This window comes from Poecilia reticulata, linkage group LG14 (assembly GCF_000633615.1).
Source record: "Poecilia reticulata strain Guanapo linkage group LG14, Guppy_female_1.0+MT, whole genome shotgun sequence".
NCBI lineage: Eukaryota > Metazoa > Chordata > Actinopteri > Cyprinodontiformes > Poeciliidae > Poecilia > Poecilia reticulata.
This window is the reverse complement of record NC_024344.1, coordinates 15,876,940-15,899,651: the sequence shown is the minus strand read 5'-3', so window position 1 is coordinate 15,899,651 and position 22,712 is coordinate 15,876,940. Positions and strand designations below refer to the sequence as shown.

At 39.9% G+C, this 22,712-nt stretch overlaps 1 protein-coding gene across 1 annotated transcript in view; it reads left to right on the top strand.

The window, feature by feature from the left end:
• Positions 1–22,712, top strand: part of lhfpl7 (LHFPL tetraspan subfamily member 7) — a 132,559-nt gene that overhangs the window by 36,749 nt on the left and 73,098 nt on the right. The window contains exon 2 of the mRNA XM_008428042.2: positions 10,361–10,499. Coding sequence (XP_008426264.1) covers positions 10,361–10,499 — 139 coding nt within the window. The remainder of the gene's footprint in view (positions 1–10,360; positions 10,500–22,712) is intronic.

Below are 22,712 nucleotides of genomic sequence, written 5' to 3'. Positions count from 1 at the left end.
TATATTAGCTGTGTTTATCTTCACCGATGTTAGTGTGGTTTGCATCACTAACTCCAGACTTTGGTTTGCAGTCAGCCCCACCTCTTAAGTTGGCTGGCAATATTTTCAAATCCACAAAGCGCATTTACAGACAGAAGTTCAAAGCTCAAAAGGATAAAACAGAAAAACGGTTGCAGAAAATTGCCAAGCCTTCCAGCCAACTGCTGAAGTCTCACTCTGTTTAAAAGCTTTAATGAACAGCAAACATTCCTCGTTAGAGAATAGTCCTCTTTTTAATAGCTTTTTACATATTTAGGGCTCCTTCTGGCTTTATTTTTAAACACCTCTCTCATACTGAAAATTGTTAGCTTTGAGTCTTTTTCCTTCGCACTGAGCAGTCGTTAACAAAACCTGTAAATACTACGACTTCGTGCCGAGAATGTTGCCCTCTTCATTTTGTGCTTTTGCAGTTTTAGAAGTTTAATACTCAACTTCACTTGACAAGAAAAGAAGTCGCTGTCCTGGGACGTTTTGCCCCAACGGTGAAGAAACGTGTGAACCTTCTTTGGCCTCTGGTTTAAAGTTTTGGCTTTGTTTGGCTTGGGGAGCCAACAAACACAAACTATTATTCCACAATCAGGAATTATATTGACTAATAAAAACTTGTCCTAAACAATATGCAATGAAATCAAATTTTATGTACGTTCTTGAGGTCTTTATGTTTTTTTTTAATATCCATAACTCATCAAATCCACTTAAGAGAGTTGTTCACTTACCGAAAAATGATCGTATTCTTGAGTTTGTTTGCTGGCCACCCACCAAAAATAATACATTTTCTGGTCGACGGCCAATATCTCAGTGCGTCTGTATTTAAATCTGACGAATATCAACCTGCTTTCTTTGTTACTTTGATGATAAATGCTACAGACTGAAGAACTCGGGTTGGTTGACCTCTTGACCTTCCTACCCTACTTTGTTGAATGAATGATAAGCTGAGAAATGCAGTAAACCTTTAATGCTCAACGTATCAATTATGTTTCCAAGATTGCAATGACCGTTTAAGCTCTCCACTAGCTAGCATAAAGCAGGAAAACAACGGCCTAAATTTAAATGCTAACCACTAAAAATGACGTTCAACAGGAGCAAAAACGCTTCTAGGTCGACGTTTTCTATCAGACTCACACAAGTGTACATGCATAAAAGAAATCCTTCCAGCGCGTACATGTGTTTGCATGCTAACATTAGGGGTGGCTCGTTGAGCAAGTGTGGCAATGTCCTACTAAGTGCTCCTGAATGTCAATTCCTATCTGCAGCCTGTCCCTGAGGCATAAATGGACACTCCATCCACTTGTCAGGTGATAAATCTGCTCTCCGCTCCTCTCGTTTGTCTCCTCTCCATCTCGCATTCAGCCTGAACACACGCGGCTCCGTCAGCCATTCACAGGGCCGTCGCACACGCAGACGCACTTCTCCAAATGAGGCTCCGTCTCCCAGTCACCTCCCCGCGAAGATCAATGAGGATGATGATGCATAATTCAGGCCATTAATTTAGAAACCTGAGCGGGCTCGCTTTCATGTATTAGCGCTTTGAGTGAAAGGGTTGGACGAAGTTACGTAACATTGGGATAAAGTGGGGAAAAGTACGGATAAAATTGGCAGTCTGATGAAATCTTGACTGATTTCCGTGTGTGTGTGTGTTATGGCTGGAGAAGAAATGTTCTGGGAAGCAGCACTGTGGTTCTAATGGGCTCCTGCGGGCAGAACGTGTGAAGGCGGGTTACTTTTAAGGTCTCGCGCTTCTGAATGCTGATGAGTGATGTGGGTTGCCGAGGCGAGCGCCGCGCAGAGGGAGAGACCGCAGCCGGGTGCAGATGTCATACCTGAACATGTTTGCCACAGGTCCGTCCCACCCTTCTGCTCGCTCTCTTTCACACATACGTACACACCTGTACACACACACACACATGCACGCACGAAAACAGCCGTCCGGCAATATGGCAAACGCATCACCGCTGATAAGCAGATCTGCTTATCAGCGGATCTGCAGGGCTCTCGTTTCACCTCTTGTCCTCCATAAAAGGCGAGTCGTTCAATTGTAAAGTGGAGGAGTTATAGTCGAGGGCCGGCGCTGAGCATTAAAGCTCTCCTCTCTCCGCCTGGCACTTTGGAAAAAGCAGAAGCCATTTTCCACAGCCGAGTGCCGGAGCATTTAGTCTTTCAGGCCCGGCTTAGAGGGGGAAAGTGTGTTTAATGAGACATGCCTTGCTATCTCCATCTTGCAACTCCCAATTGAGGAGACAATGAAATTTCATTGGCCTGTACAATGTAATCCCTGACTTCCTTAGTGTAATTGGAAATCAAACAATCCCTTTCGGAGTGCCCCTTTATTGCTCAAAGCAGCTGAATGGACGTTTTATACACAAGATCTGAAGCACTTCGGATCTTGTTGGATCTGTGGTTATTATTATCACGCCTGGAAAAAAAAAACTGTTTTAAGGGGTTTATTGCACTGAAAAGGTCATTAAAAATGTACACTGTAAAAATCTCGTAGACCTGACCGCGAGGTGTTTTTGACTGAACGTCCAGAAATACCTCGCGGTATTTTAACGACCCATTCTGATGGATTTAATTGTACGGACTTGACGTCGGTCATATTAAATTGGGAATACTACACCATGTTTACACACCTGAACTGATCTACAGTAGAGTTCAGCAAGTTAAAAATCGATGTGATATTAATCTTGTTGGTCCAAACCAAGAAGTTTGACACTACAGAGAGAGATATCGATATTGGGGACTCGTATTCTGAAGTGATGAAGGAAGAAGTTGACTCGCCCCAGTTTGTTGCCTCAGTTATGAAATCATTAAAGAAACATTTAAGTCATTCATGTGGCAGCGGTTTGGATACCCATGGTAATGATTTATAATTGAGCTTCACCTTAAATGGAATCATCATCACAATATTGCAAAGCACTGCTTAGATATAGTTGGTAGAATATATTGATTCATTCATGCCAGTAATGTATTTGGTTTTACACTGACCTGGATGCTCACCCTCGATTTATATTTGTGGCCAGGTTGCTAAAGCTAATAGAAAAATTATGACGAAGGGAAAGAAAGAGAGTCTGGGAAATGTGACTTGACTAATCAGCAATGTCATCAAGTTTTTCGCAAAAGTATTACAATTACCTTTTCCTGACATCATTAAATCTTAATTTGTAAGAAGAATGAGCATACCGTGCACAACCAGCTAACGGCTTTAATTAAATCTCTAATTTTTTTAGCTCTGGACTGCATTTGATTGTCAAGTTAAAGATCTGAAATGGATTGTGTTCTTGGGAAAATGAGACATGTGGACTGTAAGTTTTCCCATAAATGTTGTGAAAACCTCGTCTCATGAACCCAATACTGCGTATCTCATGAGCTGAATGTATTGTCACACCCCTGCTGTTCATCTTTATTTTTTATTTATTTTTAGTACCACATGTGGAATAATGGCTCACAGAGGCCTACTAAAATGTTCAAATAAAAAGTTCCAGCATCCAGTCCATTCTCGCCGTCATATATATGAAGCTTTTACACACGTCTCTTAAACACAACAGGAATTCAGTCACTTTGTATCAAGTGTGAACATTTTGAGTTTTCTGCTCAGATGCGTCTAGAAACCACATCGGTTTGAGACTTTGGTCAAATCAATCTAATGTTTGTGTTGTTAACTTGTGAAGTTACTGTGGTTGGCCCAATGGGTTAAACAGGAACTTGGGATTAAAATGAGTTTGATAACAAATAGTAAACTTATTGGGTAAAGTGGTGGTCTCTCAAAAAGTCTTTCAGATTCAACGTTTTAAAGTTATTCTTAATTTCTTTTTGTTGTTTTTGTTATCGGCAGATTCCTCCAAATTAAAAGCTCCGCTCTCCGTTTTGATGGCCTTAACATGTTTTACAGTACCGGCTAGCTCTGGTACAACAATGGTAATAAAAAACAGCAGCATGTATTTGACTGAATCTCTCTCTAAAGTTTGTAGTAGTAGTTTGAAGAGCTGGAAATAACTGCTTCTGTGATGCAGCTTTGAATCACATTACAATCTATGAAATTGCTTTACATCTCCTCCATTATCATATTAGATGACGTGAATAAGCGCTTTCTCATTTTGTTTACCATCTCCTCGTTCGCTTACTGATAAACTCTCCACTGAACTTATCTTCTTAGGCTGTTAATCACAACCTTGCAATGAAATAAACCTACACCAATCCAGTGAATGATAAGTAATTTGGCTGCCGTATTTTTCGGACGATAAGCCGCTACTTTTTTCCCACGCTTTGAACCAAGGAGCTTACAGCCCGGTGCAGCTTTTTTGTGGTGGGTTTTTCTTCGACCAACAGGGGGCGCTTTAGCAGGAAGTGAATCATTGGAAGTCAAAATTGGAAATTAAAGAAGAAAGTGCTAATTTTTATTTAGAACAACCACATGCTAGCCTGCTGCTGCGTCCTTATGGAAAACCGAGCGGCGGAGATACCAACGGCCCATAAATGTATGTTTCCAGTTTTTAAAAAAAATGTTTTATTTATTTATTTTTTATTGTAAGTGCGGCTTACAGTGAGATGCGCTCTATAGTCCGGAAAATATGTATATTTATTCTACGAATCTGGCATTGTAAATTATTACAAGGTCATAAATGACAGGTAATTTACTCTCAGAGGACTGATTTCCAATGTAACTTTTCAGACTAAGTGAAAGAAAACATGCTGGATTTCCCCCGTTTCTCCTCCTTTCTCTCGGGCTCTGGCYGTTGCAGTGGCTCAGCCAGTTATTCACACATAATTACGATCTATTTAGAAAAAGACCAGTGCTGTTAGGAGCCCATTTTCTACTAAATTAACTTGCGCTCAGAACAACAAGTGCAACTGAGGGGGGGAGAAAGGGGCCTGCTAAACGCTGCTGTCTGGGTCTGATAAAGTTAAAGTCTTTATGATTATCTGGATTTTTTTCCCCTCTCGCCTTATCCGCCCAATCACACTCAGTCACAGTTTTGGAAATTGATGGATTGGGGCCTTATTAATTAAAATTCTGGCTGTTTTTTTTTGTGTGTGTTGCTTTTGTTAAAGTAGCTGTGCGTTGTGCTCTGATGGTCTTTATTAGTCTTGGGTTGTGTTTAAATGGCACGGAAAATGTCAAGTGTATAAATCTGTTACCGGGAGTAGATAATTAAGTGGGTGAAAAATGGAGAAGATAAACAAACAACATGTTTATGTTCATCTAAAAATGTCCAGAACTGTTTAAAAATGCTGTGTTTTTGTGCTAAACGTTGCACTCAAACTCAATTCGGCCAACTACATCACTTTTTTTTCCCCTAAATTTGTGCCTTATATAATGAAGGCTGACTGTCTTCCTCTCTCAACCTTTGCTCTGCTCTATGAGACACGATGTGCCTCTAATGTGTTACTGTGAATTGCGAACAGCAGGGTGGGAGGTAGCTGTACTCTTTGAGCCCACGAGGCATGCAAAGATCAAGCAGCGGAGAGAAAGGAGACATTCCTCTGCATACATGAATATCATTTTAGCTAGAAGGAACAAAACCTCAGAGATTTATGGCTAATCTCCATCTTTAGGTGCCTCTGCTTTGTCTTCTTGCGGTGAAATGTACAAACACGATAAAAATAGCTGGATGGTGCTTAGAATACCGTCTTAAGGTAGTTATGTTCAGTATTTGCTTCTTAAACTACTCGACTTCCTGTTTTTTGGGGAGAGAGACGTTAGCGCTGATTGCTAATTGAGGTTTGTTTCCAGTTCTCTGTCACCGTCAGTATTGCTTCTGGCAGTATATGAAGAGACAGCTTTGTGACTTTTCTACACTGCATTCTCACAAAATCATGAACGAAAATAGCTGGAAACTCAACATTAAATTTAAATGAAGTTACTGGGTGAAGAAGGCTCCAAGTTAGCTAGTTTCAATGTGAAAAATGACAATGTTTATTTAAAAGCAACTGTACTTACATCATGTTTGTTGTTCATTAGCGCTGAGTGCGAGAGATGTGAGCAACATTAAGGCTTTTTACAGCAACATTGATCTGTTTTCTCCTTTTTAGAGTTCAGCCGCTGTCGGATGTGGATTATGTTAGAAATGAGAATGTTGGGAGATATTTAGACTAGTTTAGTTTTCAGATAATGATCCACATTTTCTTGGAATACACACTTAAAAATTAATTTTATTCATGCCGGGCACGCTAACGGCTAATCCACGATGCTAAACTCCATAATCATTTTGTCTTTGGTTTAAAATATTAGTAAAATTGCTCATGTGGTTTGATGTTTCCTCTGTTGCCTGTTTAAATAAATGTCAGTTCAAAGCAGGAAGTCTAGAAACATGATTTTAATGCTTTTTTAAAATATTGTGATGTTGATCTTCAAGTGGAAACAAAATTGGATAGAAAAGTTTTTGACTAAACATTTTTTTTAATCTGGAATCTGGAAATCTCCCAAAAAAGTTTGATATTTACATCTCTACAAATTTGTTTCCACATAAAAAAAAAAATATATATTTTTTTAATAATATCATTCATCTTTACAGCAAGAACATGACTCTTTATTTTTCTTTTATGGGCAATAAATTACCTACATTAAGCTCTGTTCACTTTTATTACTGAGAATTACGACAGCATTTTTTTAATTCTTAGTGACTTGGCTCTGAAGAGAGAGGCTGTGGGGTCCAAAATTTTTGCCGTTAAGCCAAAATTCTCAAGTTGAAATCACTTGCAGACCTTACAGAATATATTCATTTCTAAAAATAAAATTCGGTAACACTTTATTTGAAGGGGGTGAATAAGACTGACATGACACTTTCATAAACATGACATAACACCTGTCATGAACATGAATAAGCCTTCATGAATATTTATGACTAGTCATAAAGCATCATCCGGTAAATTATGACACTTTTAATACAAAATTAACATTATTCAAAATGTCTTTGTTATGACAACTTGACATTAACCAATAAATCATTACTGTTTAAACTTTACCCTTAATAACATAAAGTTACCTAATTTTTAAAGTACAATCAGTAATAATTTTATAACAAATTTATATCAGTAATGATTTATTGGTTAATGTCAAGTTGTCTTAACAAAGACATTTTGAATCAACTTTGTATTAAAAGTGTCATAATTTACTGAATGACGCTTTATGACAACAGTCATAAATATTCATGAAGGCTTATTCATGTTCATGACAGGTGTTATGACATGTTTATGAAAGTGTCATGTCAGTCTTATTCACCCCCCTTCAAATAAAGTGTTACCTAAAATTCTTGGCAATGCCATTTCTAAAAATTAGTTTATTTAAGCAAACAAAATAGCTAATTCTATAAATTATTTTAGATGTAAAGCATGAAAAGGGTCGGCCGTCTTTTGATAGAAGATTGTTCACTTAGCCCATGTGTCTTTTTAGTAAATATGGACTTTTATGGACTGCGCCTGACTGCATACTTGAAGCTATATTCATATTAGTGGTGGCTCTTTTTTGCTGCTTAGTTAGTTCAACTTGTTTTCTCTTCATGCCACTTATTGTGAAATTAGGTCAGTCACTTTAAACAGGAAGGGAATATTTAACAACCACTTATCTAATGTTACATTTTTTTTGTCATTATTTTGTAGAAATCAGTCTTCACTTTTACATTTATTGGGGTTTTTTTCCCATGTTTTTTGAAAAGTAACAAAAAGGGAAAAACATCCAAGGTGCTGAATACTTTTTATAGGTACTGTATTTGTTCCCGAACTTTATTGTTAGAACTCATTGGACAGTATTTCAGTTTCTAAAATCGACTTTCAGGAAATCGCAGCCTGCGTTTGACGGGGACAGCCTTGTATTATGAGTCTGAACTGATGCTCTCTGCTCTGCATAAAGCTTCTAAAAACCCAGAATGTTGTACAACCTTCCCTTTAAAATTGCAATCCGGCATGTTGTGTGGCTGTTCTTACAAAACCTTTCAAACTTGCTCAGCGTCCTCTGTGTCTCTCTTTGTTCGGCCCATTTTCCAAACGGGCTTGGCTGAACGTAGCAGTTGGTCTCATATCTGTGTGTGTTTTGTCAGGAAGCACAAAGACAACCTGGAGGAACAAGAAGTAATCACCGGGCTTTGTAATGAAGGCATAAAATATAAATTAAATTAAACCTTTATTGGCTCTCGAAATGATATGCAATAAAACGACTTGCTGAGTATCTCTCTTTCCGCTTGCTGTCCTCTCTTACTTAATTGTTCCGGTCAAGGTGCCGCAGGGCGAAGGCAGTCCGGTTCCTCCTGTGCGACGTGGGTAAAAGCACCCCTTTTAAGTGTTTGGGATGATGAACGCACCTATTTATCAACCTGCAACAAATGAAGGTCAAAAACGTAATCATCATCGTCGTCGCTGCCAGCATCCCACCAGTTCTTTACTTTCGTATTTCCGTCTTTCTCCCAGCCACCCAAAGCAAGCTAATTAAATCTGTCAGCCGAGGAAATCGCTCGGCTTCCCTACCCTCCCTTCCTCCGTTCACGTCAGTCAGATCGCAGACACACGTAATGACTCGTGTTTTAGGCCTGTTATTCCCCTGTGCATGTCAGACATTTCCCTCCAGTCGCCCACACAGGCGTTGCTTTGCTAATCACCTGTGTTTTCATACAGTGTTACGAAAATTATTATTTTTTGGCTCTAGTGTCCTTTATTTCAAAGTGCTAAGACAGGAAAGTAGACAAAGAGAGTGAGGGAAGACATCACCAGGCTGGGAATCGAACCTGCGACGACCACGTCGTGGACTAACTTATGTGGGTTTTACTTAACCGCTGCGCCACCACAGCACCGTCCGACATTGGCGTCTTTTAACCTTTGTGGATATTCTTTTGAGACTGATGAGTGCTTGAAATCAGAAAAAAAAGGAAACAATACGATTAAATACTGACCCAAAAAGTATAGAAATAAAAGTATTGAACACCCGCAAGCTTCATTTTATTTAATTGAGCTCTACACAAAGTAGAGCAGAGTTTAGAAGTGGAAGGAAAACGACACCGTATGCGACACACACGAACTCGAGGCTCACCGCAGCAATAAAGACTTTAGAGGGCCACATAAACAGATAACAGCGCGTGCTTAAATTTTTCAGTCAAATCAAATTACAGTGTGAAAAGATGTTGAAAATGATTCAATTTTAAGAAGTACTCATTAAATACGAAGGAAGCTACGATATTTTAACAGTTTAATAGTTTTATTGATACATTCTGCTCCACTGAGGACAAGGAAGGCGGTGTAAGTCTAAAACACTGGTTTGTGGGAAACTTTTAAATAAATAAATCTGGAAAACGTGTATCCAATAGGTACTTAAGCTTCTGGTGTTGATTAAGCGAAAGTGTAATGAGCAGGGACAGGCAGCTCTCGTTTGGTGTTTCAGGGCCGATTTCCAGCTGAGATAAAGCGTCTGACCTGGAAGGAGGACTGACTGCGACGTTACRCCATCTGACAAAACTAAAAACTAAACATGTTTTGGCTGTTTGGCTGTGGGTGTGGTCTCGAGTGTCATAAAGGAACTGTAAGTCTTTAGCAGCCAGGGGAAAAGTGTTTACGCCGCTTGAACTTTTAACATTTGGTCATGTGAAAGTCACGAGAATTTAATGTGATAAATTAACACAAAGTAGTGCTGGTAAAATGTGTGGAATAGGATATAAAATAGAGGTGTGATATTTCAATGTTTGTCTGATTAGACTCAGTAAAAATCCAGCTCCCTTTGTTAATACAACTAAATAAACTGTTGGAGGCTATAAACAACTTGAGGTGAAAGGTCACCGGACTCTTTGGTGGGTTTGTCAACATCATCGGCTTTCAGTGCATTAATGTTTGCAGTTGTGATGTGAATAAAGGTGTGTGAATACTTCCATGCACTGCCAAAAACAAAATAAAATAAAGTCTTACCAAAATATTATTGTCTAGTTTCTAGAGCAAATACCTTAGTACACTTTAAATAACACAAAACTAACTAATATGCAAGCTTGTTTTTAGTAAATAATTCCTCAATATTGGTGAAAAACTACTGGTTTCATTGGCAGGTTATTTCGCTTATAACAAGACATTTTTTTCCCATGTTATAAGTGAGTTAATCCTCCAGTGGAACTGGTACATTTTTTTTTACTGAAATTAAAAAAGTCAGTAAGAAATTACTGACTTAAAACAAACCCACATGCTTTGCTGAAAACTTACTTGTGAGTTTGTTTTGYCTTAATTCCAAGTGTGCTAGAAACTATAAACTGTGTTTCTGCAGCGTGAGGCGCTGTCAGTATATTTCTGCAGGGAAACGGGTTAACATGTGGTGGGATTTCGTCTCTCTGACATGAAGTCGTGTCGTTGTGTCCCTCAGACCAGCGCGGTGCTGTGTTCGGGAGGCTGCGCCCTGCTGGCCGTCAGCTCCCTGTTGGCCATCATCACCATCTTCCTGCCCGGCGGAGGCTGCGAGCGGAGGGTCTGCACCCTGGCCGGATACATGCAGATGGCATCAGGTAAGCACACGTGTGCCCCCTCTCCGCTGAAATAAACGACTCGGTTCTGGTCCCCCAGATGATGGTGACGAATGTTTCAACTCCATGTTTGTTTAGGATGAATGTTTTTCCCCCCAGCATCCCTGATAGTGCTGCCTATTACCAGAGCGATTAAATAAAAAATTTTTAAAAAGAGCTGACTTTTGTCTCCCGTCAGTCAAAAAAACCCCAAAAGAGTCGAGGACATCTGCTGCTAGGCAACCAGAGCCTGCATGACATGGGCGAGTCAGCCAGAGGAGGGAGATTTAGAGGCTGCTGTATAAAGACAATTGCTCCTCCTTAACACAGGTCATTTGTTCACGGCTACATGTGACTTTTCAGGCCGACATTTTCGCCCCTAACAGCGAAGTCGGCCCGTGAATGCAGCGCGGTCTCTTCAGGTGTTGAGCTATAAGAAAAACACAAAAAGGGTTTGCGCAAGGGGTTTGGTAAAGTTTCCATCGTTTTTCTCCTCCTAAGTGCCGAGTCACCTCTCTCATCTACCTCCTCAGTGTTAATTAGAAGCACCAATAATTGTTTCTTTTCTTTTCTTTTCTTTTTTTCCATTTTATCCCGCCCCCTCTCCTGTTTACATAACCTCTGTACTTGCGAGTATCGAGCAGGTAATTGGAATCTCAGCACGAGGCATTTACCTCGGCGTGATTAGCGTCTGAATTCATCGGCGAGGTTAAATCCTTATTGACGGGAGTGGAGCTATCGCAGCCTCTGGTTAATGGTTTGATGACGGGCTCGTTGCTTACAGGCAGACGCCACAATCAGATCAATGCAGCTTTGGAAAAATGGGAACATATTGGTGGCAAAGCAAGGAAACTTGCTTTGCCACAGTTTTTTTCTGTGTGTGCGTGTGTGTGTAGTCCCGATCTGACGTGGAGCGAGGATCCGGGCCTTTTGTTCCATTTCCAGGTTGACTCTTGTCTAGATAGGCGGAGGGTTAACAGAGAGCCGGCAAAGCCCTCCTGAGGAGGGCAGATCAGAAGAGTGTTTGTTTTCCCAGCTCTGTGGCTGTGTGTGTGTGGGTGTGTGTGCGCGTGCGTGCGTGCGTGTGTGTATGTGTGTGTGTGTGTGTGTGTGTGTGCGCGTGTGTGTGTGTGTGTGTGCGTGTGTGTGTGTGTGTGTGTTGAGAGAGAGTGCTATCAAAGTGAGCTGATAAACTGTAACAAGGAGATTAAAAACAATGGTTTTCTTTGTGTCGTGTGTATCATCAGCGGGACTTCTGCTGGGGTGTGTGTGTGTGTGCCAGCATGTGTGCGTGCATGCGTGTGTGCGTGCGTGTGCGTGCGTGTGTGTGTGTGTGTTTTTCAGCAGATTGGGAGAAACAAACTGCTTGTCAGCTTTTCTTCTAAATCTCGCAGTGACGCCTTTTTGTTTTTTTGATCCTTGTGTTCATTACAGCAGGCAGAGGAGATGTTTGTCTGCTTAAGACTGAGTGTACATTGTGCTTCTCGCCTGTAGGGGGTGAAAGTTGGTGAGAAATTAAAAGGTGTGCGCTGTCTGTTTGTCTTTGAAGGAGCGTTTTCTCCGTTGCCAGAGTTCAGTCAGAGTCGGGGCGTCGGGGAAGGATTCCTCCTGATCCCACCTGTGGTGATGCAGAATTGCTATTTTCACTTCTTTCTGCTTCAAAACTTTACAAGTCCTCTTGTTTTGAAGAGTCGCAGTGTTTTTTTTTTGTTTTTTTTTTAGGGTTGGACCTGGTTGAGCTCTTTTGTCGTGCTGTTACACTCGTTTGTGTATCACCCATTACTTCTTTTTTTTAACTAAAAATGTCAAAAGTTGCGTTTCCACTTGCCGTGTCGGTTCTATCTTCTCTGTAAAAATGATGCATAACTCAAAACATCACGGAATTCAACGATTTTTGGTCTGAATCTGAATTGTCCTCCCTCTTCTTCTTATCATCTGTGATCCAAGCTGCCTCTGAGACATTTAGCATCTCGGGTGACGCTGTTACAATACATTGGATTGAGTGTGAGCTCACAATACGTGGTGTATAGTGATTACATTTAAGCCTGACACAATAAGCAATAAATCAATTAATCGCATGATAAATTAAAACGAGCTCCATCACTTCCATTTGCATGATTGTTTTTCTCGCGTCTCTCTCTCTCTCTTTTGTCGACATGATATTACAGGTCGACAAAAGTCGCGTGCATCTCAACTAAGTCCTTTTTTTTGAAGGGCAATTTTGCTTGCAGACTTCAAGTGTCCATTTTTTGTTGTTGTTTTGTTTATTTATTTTGGATATTTGAAATGTCTTTCAGTCACAGTGTTTAATGCTCTTTATGAATTAAAGTTTACTTGGATTATTATACCATAAAAAGCGTCAGTTTGTTAAAATGGTTTTAAAACAACAATATTACTTTTTATCACATTAAATTCTGAAAGAATTTATCGTCCAACTGATTTTGCCTTTACTGTATATATTCACAAAACATCGTGCAGGTTGAGTGACTATTTGTCAGCTGTCGTACTTTAATAATATCTTGGTATTTGTTACACTACCCCATCATCTGCTTAGTGCAGAGCTCCCAGTTCTTGTTGCTATGGAGATTTCTAGGTTTGTCACCTAGATTTTAAACTGCGGCTCAGTCATCTTAGTGAATTTGAAGCACTTTTGTGGTTTTAAGAACCTAAAAAACTCTTCGGTTTTAAAGTTGTGCGTAGTGGGCTGCACATAGATAAATACCCACATGCGGTGCTGCATGCAAAACACATTTCTTTCAAAGTAAAACAGCCCAGCTCCCTCATTCCTGAGAGCTCGGGTCTCCTGGGTGCGGTCCAAAATTAGACGTAAACTCCATCCAGCGGTTGAGCTGCTGCACCGCTGAATGAACGCCGCCACCATCAATGTTTCATGCGCCGAGCCAAAGTAGGCCCGCGTTTGTGTGTGTTATGGCAAGAAGCTTTTTTCTCCCCCCATCATGCATATTTTACCAATCTCTGCTTTTCGATGGTCAGGGTCCTTCACATTGGCTGGAGGCTACGTTTTTTTGTTTTGTTTTGTTTTGTTTTTCCTCTTCGAAAACACGTTGAACAGATTTTATTTACAATGCAGCGAAGAAGACCCGAGCACAGAAACTTTGTTTAAATTTGTCTTGGTAATACCCACTGAGCCAGTCTGATGCAGAAGGAGCTGAGTGCAGCTTTTCCGGTCCATCATGCCGCTGCGCTCGGGCAGATTCTGGGAGAACAGTTATCTGTTCAGGGCTGAATACACGACACACTCGGCTGAGTGTACAAGCACCGAATGCTCACACAAGCCTAATCTCAGCTGTTTTCCTGCAGGGTTATAGCCGTATTACCATAACGGGAACATTTAGATTATGATTTTGCATTGAGCTTTGTAACGGTTCTATCTAAACGCCTTGGGTTTCCTCCTCTTTATTGATTTGACTACAGGTGAGCACATAGTTTCCCGGCTCAAAAAATATACTGTTATTGAAATATTTCTTTGGGAGATTCATGAGCTGGGGACTTGAAAAGAATTTCCCCTGCAGGCTTGTTTCTTTTATTCTGTAAAAAAAAAAAAAAAAAAACATGAAGCACGGTTTCCTTTTTCCCCTCCATATTCATGCAGTTGAGAATATGTTGTGTAGCTCCATTAAAGTAGGAACAGCAGCGGCTTGTGGTTCTTTATTGCTCAGAGAGATGTAAGGAAAGAAATGGCACTCAAGACTTAAATGAGAAACCGCGACTGAATTCACAGCGCGCTAACTAGCAACACTCGCTGGCTTTTAATTCCTGAGAAAACGGTTAACGCTGCTGGTCAGGAGGAGACATTTCACCATGAAGAACTGATTTTAAAATATTTGTTTTGATGACTTAGACTGACTGAATGCTTTGAATCTTTAGAAAATATTTTCTGCTGGTTTTATTATTTTACGTTTCTTGAAAATGTCTTGCACTAAACTAACCTCCTAAATGCTTTAGGAGGTTTTTGCCTCCTTTTGCTTTGTAAAAACTTGACAATTTGTGTTCTTGCTACTGACCACTGTATGTACCACTATGTGTTTTGTTGCAGCAGTCAGCGCAGTAACACGTTTTGCCCATTTCCATTTAGGTCAGGAGGTAACAGGAAGAAAAAGAGCTTTCACTTTTCATTGTTGGCGTTTCTTTTTTATTTTACTCTGACATGTGTTAGCATGTGGCTACCTATAGCTGCTGCACTCTTTCTTATCTTGCCATGTAGTTTTAACATACATAGCAAGATTGTAAATATGATCAAAGTTAATTGGGTCAAACATAAAATCTTTTCACATCTATAAAGCATCAAATCTCTATGAAGCCTATTTTGTACAGTGCGTATGTATTTGGATTAAGGGTGTAAACATGACTTGCTGCCATTTTGCTGTTTCTACTAACTGTAAATGTTCAGTGTCTTATACATAGGCTATGAGTTAGTGGTCAAATAGTTATGAACTGAATTATTTAGAAAAAAAGGTTGAACTGCCCTCCCGTTGTAGCCACTTTAAGCATTTGCCATGCAGAAGTGAGTGAATCAGAGACTATTTTGTCATGTCTCAAAACATCAATGGCAGCCTGGCTTAGGTGTGAAGCATTGTATCTGCTGGAAAGTTATTTATATAATGTTGCATCTGTACACCATTGAAATGCAAGTCAGATATTTAATCTTTATTTTTCACTTTGTAATAAAAGAATAATTCATGGCTAATGTTGTGTAAACTAATGCTTTTCAGAGCAATAACATTGTCCTAAAAGTTTGATTTTTTTTGAGGAATTTATTTACTTTTTCACATTTGCGACTGTGCTGAAATGCTCTCCCTGGTTTTCTCCCCCATTTTAATTTCCATAACTCTCCAGCAGGCTTAGGACCTGCTTCCATCGTGTGATACTTGCCGGGTTTTATCTACACATTTTCCAGAGGCAGGGTTAGATATACGCACTGACAATCAGTGAAAATCACCATTCCCCTGTTAAGTACAGATATTACAGGGCTGTACTGGGTTTGACTCGTTGGCTGAAATTGCCTTCCAGTCGTCGAATTCTGCAGTCGCAGCAGAGCGAATGAAAGAGGACCCTGGAAAGAGAGGTCGTCATGTGGACCCACATCTGGCTGAGCGAGATTTCTTATTTTTATCTTCGTCATCGTCGAGGAGCAACCCCCGCTCCTGCGTTTTTACCTCCTTGGGAAAGGAAAGGCGAGATGGTCTGTGTTCTCTGTTCCGCCTGTACAAACTCCCACATTAAGTTTCATTGTGCTGATGCCGAGGAAGCCCCGCCTGCTGTGTCAGCGCTCCCTTGGGCAAAGCTGCTATGCAGATGTCCTATGAAGCACGGCGATGCAAATAGGAAGTTGCTTTGATCAAAGCACTTGCTGAGTTACACGGGGGCCGCTGTCGCCGCCGGAGCCCATATGGTACCTGTGCAGCATGTCAGTCATCTCTCTGATACAGCCGAATACATTTTCCGTATCAGGCTGGATTAGTGAGGCAGACTCTATTAGCAGAATCTGCTCCTCTGACGATTAATTTGCACTTAGAGAGTTTCTCTTTCATCTCTCTGTTGGAGGAAAAAGATGATTGGAACGTCCCTTGTGTCACAGTTAGTATTATGAAAGTTCTTGAAATAAAGGAGAACTTTTATTAATAGTAGAAATGGACTTATTGGAAACTTAAGGCTGACTTTTCATTTTTATAAGGCTTTACCCTTCAACTATGATTTTACCCAACTCCATTTTCTCTTTATGAACTGTAATTAAGTCCATCGAATTTGTTTTTAGCTTCACTGCTGAGAGTTATCATGATGTATTTAACCCTTCCAGGCCGAACGGAGCGCAGTATCGTAATTCCTCCACACTTTGCGCTATCTGAAAAATTCCAATGGTTTCTAAAGACGTTACGCTTTCCAGCCAATACTGAGTAAATACGGTAATTTCACTCCCGCCGTTGCAGGAAGTGAAATTAATCTGAGGGGAACTCTTTTAATATATAGTAAACTGTGAAAGAAACTTGATAGATATTGAAAGTTCCAGGTTTTATGGATAAATGGGCAAATATATTTACTTACAGGATATTTAAAGAACTGCGTACAATCAAATTTTCATATCGGTTCATCCCTAATAAAGAGAAGAGGTTTCATCCCAAGCAGTCGGAGATAAAATGACCCACAATGCTTTCTGTTTCCATTGGGGAAAGGTTTCACCAATCATAAAGTGTTTCAATACAAGCCCAGGGCTGTCCCATGTTGCATGGGAATTTGATTTTTAAGAACATCGTCACCACTGACGGCGTTTCAACTCCGGTGATTTGTTGGAATCTGGGACAGGAGCCAAGATTAATTGGCTGAGCTTAAAAGCAATCAGGGATAATCGCTTATAATTTTCAGAGATGTGTTTGTGAACAAACCGGGCGAACTCAAATATGAAAAAATTTAAACTCGTAGCAGCTACGTGAAATCAGCAATCAAACATGGAGATTATTCTGTATTTACAAAGCTATGAAGTAATTCAGTCCAGGTTTGACTAAGTAATTTATTGTCTAATTCCGAGTTGATTTTGATTTCCCTGAAAAGTATTAGAAACACGCCTTTGTTTTATGTTTTTATACATAGAATAAAGGTTTAGTGAATCTTAAAAGATGAACTAAAGAATCTTTGTTCAGTGTGGGATTTGTCAACTCAGGTTTGATCATTTTAGGCAGTTAAGGTTATGGACCAGAGAGGATCGAATGTGTGCTTGGTTATCGATAAAGCAGAATGATTTTGTGATAGATGAGCATAAACCTACCATAACCTGTTCAAGGAGGCATAACAGGTCACCTTTAATTTATTTGTTAATTTGCTTTTTAATATCCTACGTTTAAGTAAACACAGATATTTTAAGAGAAGATTAATCTAGAAGGACTCGAAGGTGAATGTCTGTTCACCGAGTGCATTAAATCATAATTCCAACGATAGTAATTATTTCTTTCCTAATTCCTAGTTATCCCTGCCATCCTTCCTGGATTTCCCGGTTTACGTGTTGGACGCGTCTGCAGGTCAAGCTCGGTTCTTCTGGAGTTGTCGGCGCAGAAGATTTCTGTTCTGCCCTCCGGCCTGCTTCCTCCTCATCTATTATGCTGTTTATAGAAAAGTGTGTGGATTAAATCCGTGACCCGTTCGCTGACATGTTTTTTGTTCCCCTCCAAACTTTTCCAGCTTCTTTCAACCTTTTCCACGGCGTTCTCCCCGTTAGCTCGCCTTCATCACAATCAGAACCTCTGAACTCTTGTTGTTTGTGTTTTATTTGTTTTTTTCTTTCTGTCAATCGCTGATATTTCATTCCGTTTCATCAGTGGGTTCGCCGGAGGCTCTTCTCACACAACCCTCAAATATACTATTTTTTTTTTATTTTTTTGCCGTGAATACTTCACACTCACCTTTAAATCTCCCTGATCTGCAGTCAGTGAGAGGCAGAGCGGTCCATTAAGTTCTTACACATCCTGATTTGCTCTCTGTTTGTTTGTGTGACCCAGTTTGGATGTGACCGGGTGACCCCGCCGTCACCTGCGACACGCAGGGGGACTGACACCGGACATTAGCCATGGATATGTGTTTTGTCAGCGTGTGGATACGTGTGAATGTCTCTCTTCGTATAATCAAGTGAATGTCTCTCTTCGTATAATCAGAGTTGTTTTTTCTCCAACTGCTGACAATGATGTGATTGGTCACCAGTAACTCCTTCACACACACACACGCGCGCACACACACACACCTACACACACACGCACACACACGAATGCAGTCAGCCCGCTTTGCATTTGTGATCTCATGTCTCGTTAATTACTCAAGGCAGATTTATTCAGAAATGATTCATATTTACCGGTGAAGCTCTACACGGCCGCTTCGTCTTCTAATTTGACAAAGCATTTAGAAAAATAAAAACATGTTTGATTCATATTTTTTCTCAGTTTTTTTTTTTTTTTTGCATCGGTCATAATTACAAATGTACACAAATGGATAAACTGGGTCTAATGGGTGCTTATGAATCAAAGCTGGCGTGTGTGTTGGTGCATTTTTGTGGGATCCCACATTGGTCTGATCTGTTGTCTACTGTAATTATGATTACAGCAGCGCCTGGCTCCACTCGCTCGCTGATACATTACCCACAAAAACCACATTAATTGGTCCAACAGTCAATTAGAGCCAGGGTGTAATTAGGACTGAGCTATCGTCCTATCCGGTTCATCGGTTTTCTTGGAAAGGTCTCTCATAGGCTCTTTGTAAAGGCAATCTTCAGAGATTAACAGGTTTTTAATTCATCTTTAATGTCCTCATTAAAATGAGGACGTGCTTTAATATGTTCCAGGGTTTATTATCTTTTTAAAACAGTAATTAAAGACTTTTAGTACAACATATGTTGGAAATCTTTGCAGCTGCCTTGTTCATCTAGACCCTGAGGTTTTACTCCATTCTTATCTCTAAAGTGGCTAAAGATCATTTTTCAAAGGTTTTCTGTACATTTTGAAATGGCATCAGCCGATGAATACACTTTTTCACAGAGCCTTTATAAATATTCAAAAGAAAACCCAGCTTAGCACACTGGTGCAATGCTGCTTGATATGCTATTGACTGGGATTTGAAATGCAGCCAATCCAAGAGAGCCATTTATTTTCCCTGGTGCTGATTGGCTGAACCCCCAATGGTGAAAATAATGAAAACTGTAGCTGTTGCTTTTTGCAGTAGATGGTTTCCAATGCACTTATTCATGGACATTAAGGTATATTTGGTGTGTGAGCTATTAAAAAAGTAAGTTATACATGTTTTTTAGGCGGTCTCAAATATTCACGGATTTCAGCTATACCAACTATCATATAGACTCATATGGATGGTGTTACATTTAATTGTACCTCACATCTTTTAGCTGTTGGTTAGGTTTTCACTGCCCTAAATCGCCAGTCTTGATGTTTAATAGTTGCGTTTAAACACAATGTGGGCATTGTGATGCAGAATGTAAAGCAGAAGCGTCTGAAAAATTGAGTGGTAAGTTGTTGCAATCGTTAGCAATGGTGTGCTAACACCATAGTTGTGTGTCCCAACAATCCTGACTTTTTACTGCTTTCTTTAAGCAACTATTTTCCTCCTCGTTAGTTTTCCGTAAATGTTATTTTAGGTGGATGGTCGTGTCTTGGCAGGTTTGCGGTTGAGCCATCCACTTTCTGTTTTTGGCTGATAGACTGGATGCTTAGTTAGCCCAACCCTGCTTCAAAGTTTTCTACTACTTTCTCCCTGGCCCGTCTACTGTGTTTCTTGGTCTCCATGATGATGCTTTTCCTCTAATCTTCTCTAACAAACCTCAGAGTCCTTCACAGAGCAGCTGGATTTACACTGAGAGTAAATTAAACACCGGTTTGCTTGTATTAGGCAACTTCTGAAAGCTAGCGGCAGCACCTTGAGCCGAGTAAAGGAGGCTGGAAACAAATGCACATCCCATTTGTTAGACCTTTATTTAAAGCTAAGCACTGTTTAATGTTGGTCCATTACAAACTCCAATAAAATTCGCTGAAGTTTGTGGCTGTAAAGCGACAAAATGAAGAGTCAAGGCTTTCACCTAAAGCTGTCTCCTTTTCCTGTTACGCCCTTCTGAACTTTCTCACAATGGCAAGATACAAATGATAAAAAAATATGTAAGATGAGCCAGAAAGATAAGAAAGGGGAGTCTTCCTCCCTCCTGTGGTTTGTCCCTGATGGACATCTTCAGTCCTCTTACCTCCATCAGATAAAGGAGAACCGTGGCAGGGTCCAAAAATCCTGAGTGTCTGTTTCTTATTCCTTTGCTGTCTCCCTTTTCTTCCCGCTCCTCCGTCATTCTGCCACATAAGTTCCAGCAAATACACAATCACACAGTGACACGCACGCACACACACACACCCACATGCACACAGGCAAACACACTCAAAGAGCTGGTGGCTATGCATATTACATGAGTCCTCCACCTCTGAAGGGCTCTCTGCTTTTTTTTTCTTTTTTATTCATTTTGCAACTTGCAGCCAAGATGATGAGGTGGAAGCCAGATTCTGCACTTCAGGCAGCTTCCCTTGTTTCACCGCAGAAACTAAAGATGTTACAACATAATGAATTTAGAGTTGTATGAAGATGGTAAAGAACTCAAATCTAGCAAATGATAAGCAGATGATTCATGACAAAAAGTTTGCTTTCATGAGTTCTGATGCAAATTGCTAATCTTTTTTTTTTTTTACTAAATGGAGTGAAATGACATAGGATAATTTTTAGCTATACAGACGATGTTATAATGTTACATCTTTTTGTTTTAATGAGTTAAAAGCAACTTTAGTGGATGTGGTAACATTTCTGATGTTTAAAAATAATTCAGTTATCATTTTTCCTCAAATGTTGCTGTTTCAGACCCACTTTGATTTAATTTAATTCAGTTTCTTTATTTAGATTCATGCCATCTCAAGGTACTTTACTAAGCAGATTGTGTGAATAAACAGAAATATACAATCAATTCAGTCTAATCATAAAAACAAATTAAAGCCAGTTATTGTACACATTCCAATCCATTCATAGTTATTTAGGGCGTATAGATCCACAGAAATGACGGTTGGGTTCAATGCCTCGGTTTTAAAGATTAGATGCGTTTTGGTACGTTAGAGTCATCAAAATAAACAACTCTGTGTTTTTTGTTGGTTTGTTTTTCAACCTTTTGAACAAGAAAAGTTGAAATACTCTGACAGTAATCAGATTTTCTTAAGCATATTCTAAACTTTAAAAATGCGTCCAGTACAGAACTAACTGGAGATTTGGTTACAAGTTGTACCTGAATGCACAATACAGGCATTCAGGTACAGACTCACGTTTTGCTTCTCCGCCATTAGAAAGACTCACGTTGTTTTTGGGGCTGGTTGAATGCAACAGGTCGCTGGATTTGGACTTTAGACAATTTTTTCTTAGTACCAGTAGTCGTTAAATTCTGCTTGAAAGTTTATGGCTTCACAGACGTAAAAATGCTAAATGGGTCTGAGAAGCTGTTAGCTTCCGTCCTACGTGAGAACCTTTTTTTTCTGATTGCCCCAAATCAGATTGCTCTACTAGTTGTCTAATTCTGCAAAGATAATAACTACTCTATATCTGCTCTATGCAACCCCCATTGATTAAAAACAAACTGTTTGCAGATATAGTTGCGTTGTGCTCCAGTTGTTGGAATAGTTTTACCTTCTGACTGGCAGCCTGGCCAACATAAGGCCAGAGTAATACTACTCCACTGTGTGGATGTGTGTGTATTTCAGGAATTCCCATCAGTCCCTGTTTGATGAGAACAATGAGCCAGGATGACTCATTGTTGTGTCTGACGCTGTTGGTCCTCCACACACACACACACACCAACTTTTTAAAGTGTGTGCGCATGTTTATACCTTTTTCTCTTTCCGTTTCATTTCTGCTCTGCCGTTTTATCCCCTCCCCTCTCATGCAGTGATTGATCTTCTCCTCAGTGTGCAGCGATGAGTGAGAACTTGTGCCACTTTGTTGTGTGTGTGTGTGTGTGTTTTTTTTTTGTTTTTTTTTTTTGTTTGTGCCATCTGTGTTGTTAACAATTTGTTTTTTGTAGGCGGTATACAGAAAGTTGAGAGTGCCGGTACCTGTCACACCCACGCTATGATTGATTAGCCGGTTGGGCTCTGTTGCCTTTGCGTTCCACGTGTTTATGACACTCATTTGCATGAGATAAATAAATCCTTTTGCTAAGTGAATTAGGAAAGTTGTGGCTCATTGTGTCATGAAAACACCATTGTGAACTCATCTGCATTGCTAATACATACACAGTTATTAACAGTTGGTTTTAAACGAAACGTCTGATGCCTAACGGTGAATTACTCGCCGAATAGCAGCTCCACCTGAATCTGCTCCTGAATAGAAAGTAAAAATAGAAATAGCTTTGGGAAACAATGGAAATACTTTTCTTTCTTTTACCATTTAAACTGGCTGCCAGTTCATTTTAACAGCTGAAAAATATATTTATTTTAGTTTGCGTCCTACCTAGATATAATGAAAACATCTGCTGTTCCAGTTCACACACACTGATTATGTACAAGATTAATGCAGATTAATAATCTACATTAATCTTTTTTTTATACACTTACACTGTTATTTGGTTAGATGTCCATTTATGGATCTCAGCCACACACATTTTGTAACTATTCTGAGATATATATTTATATATAT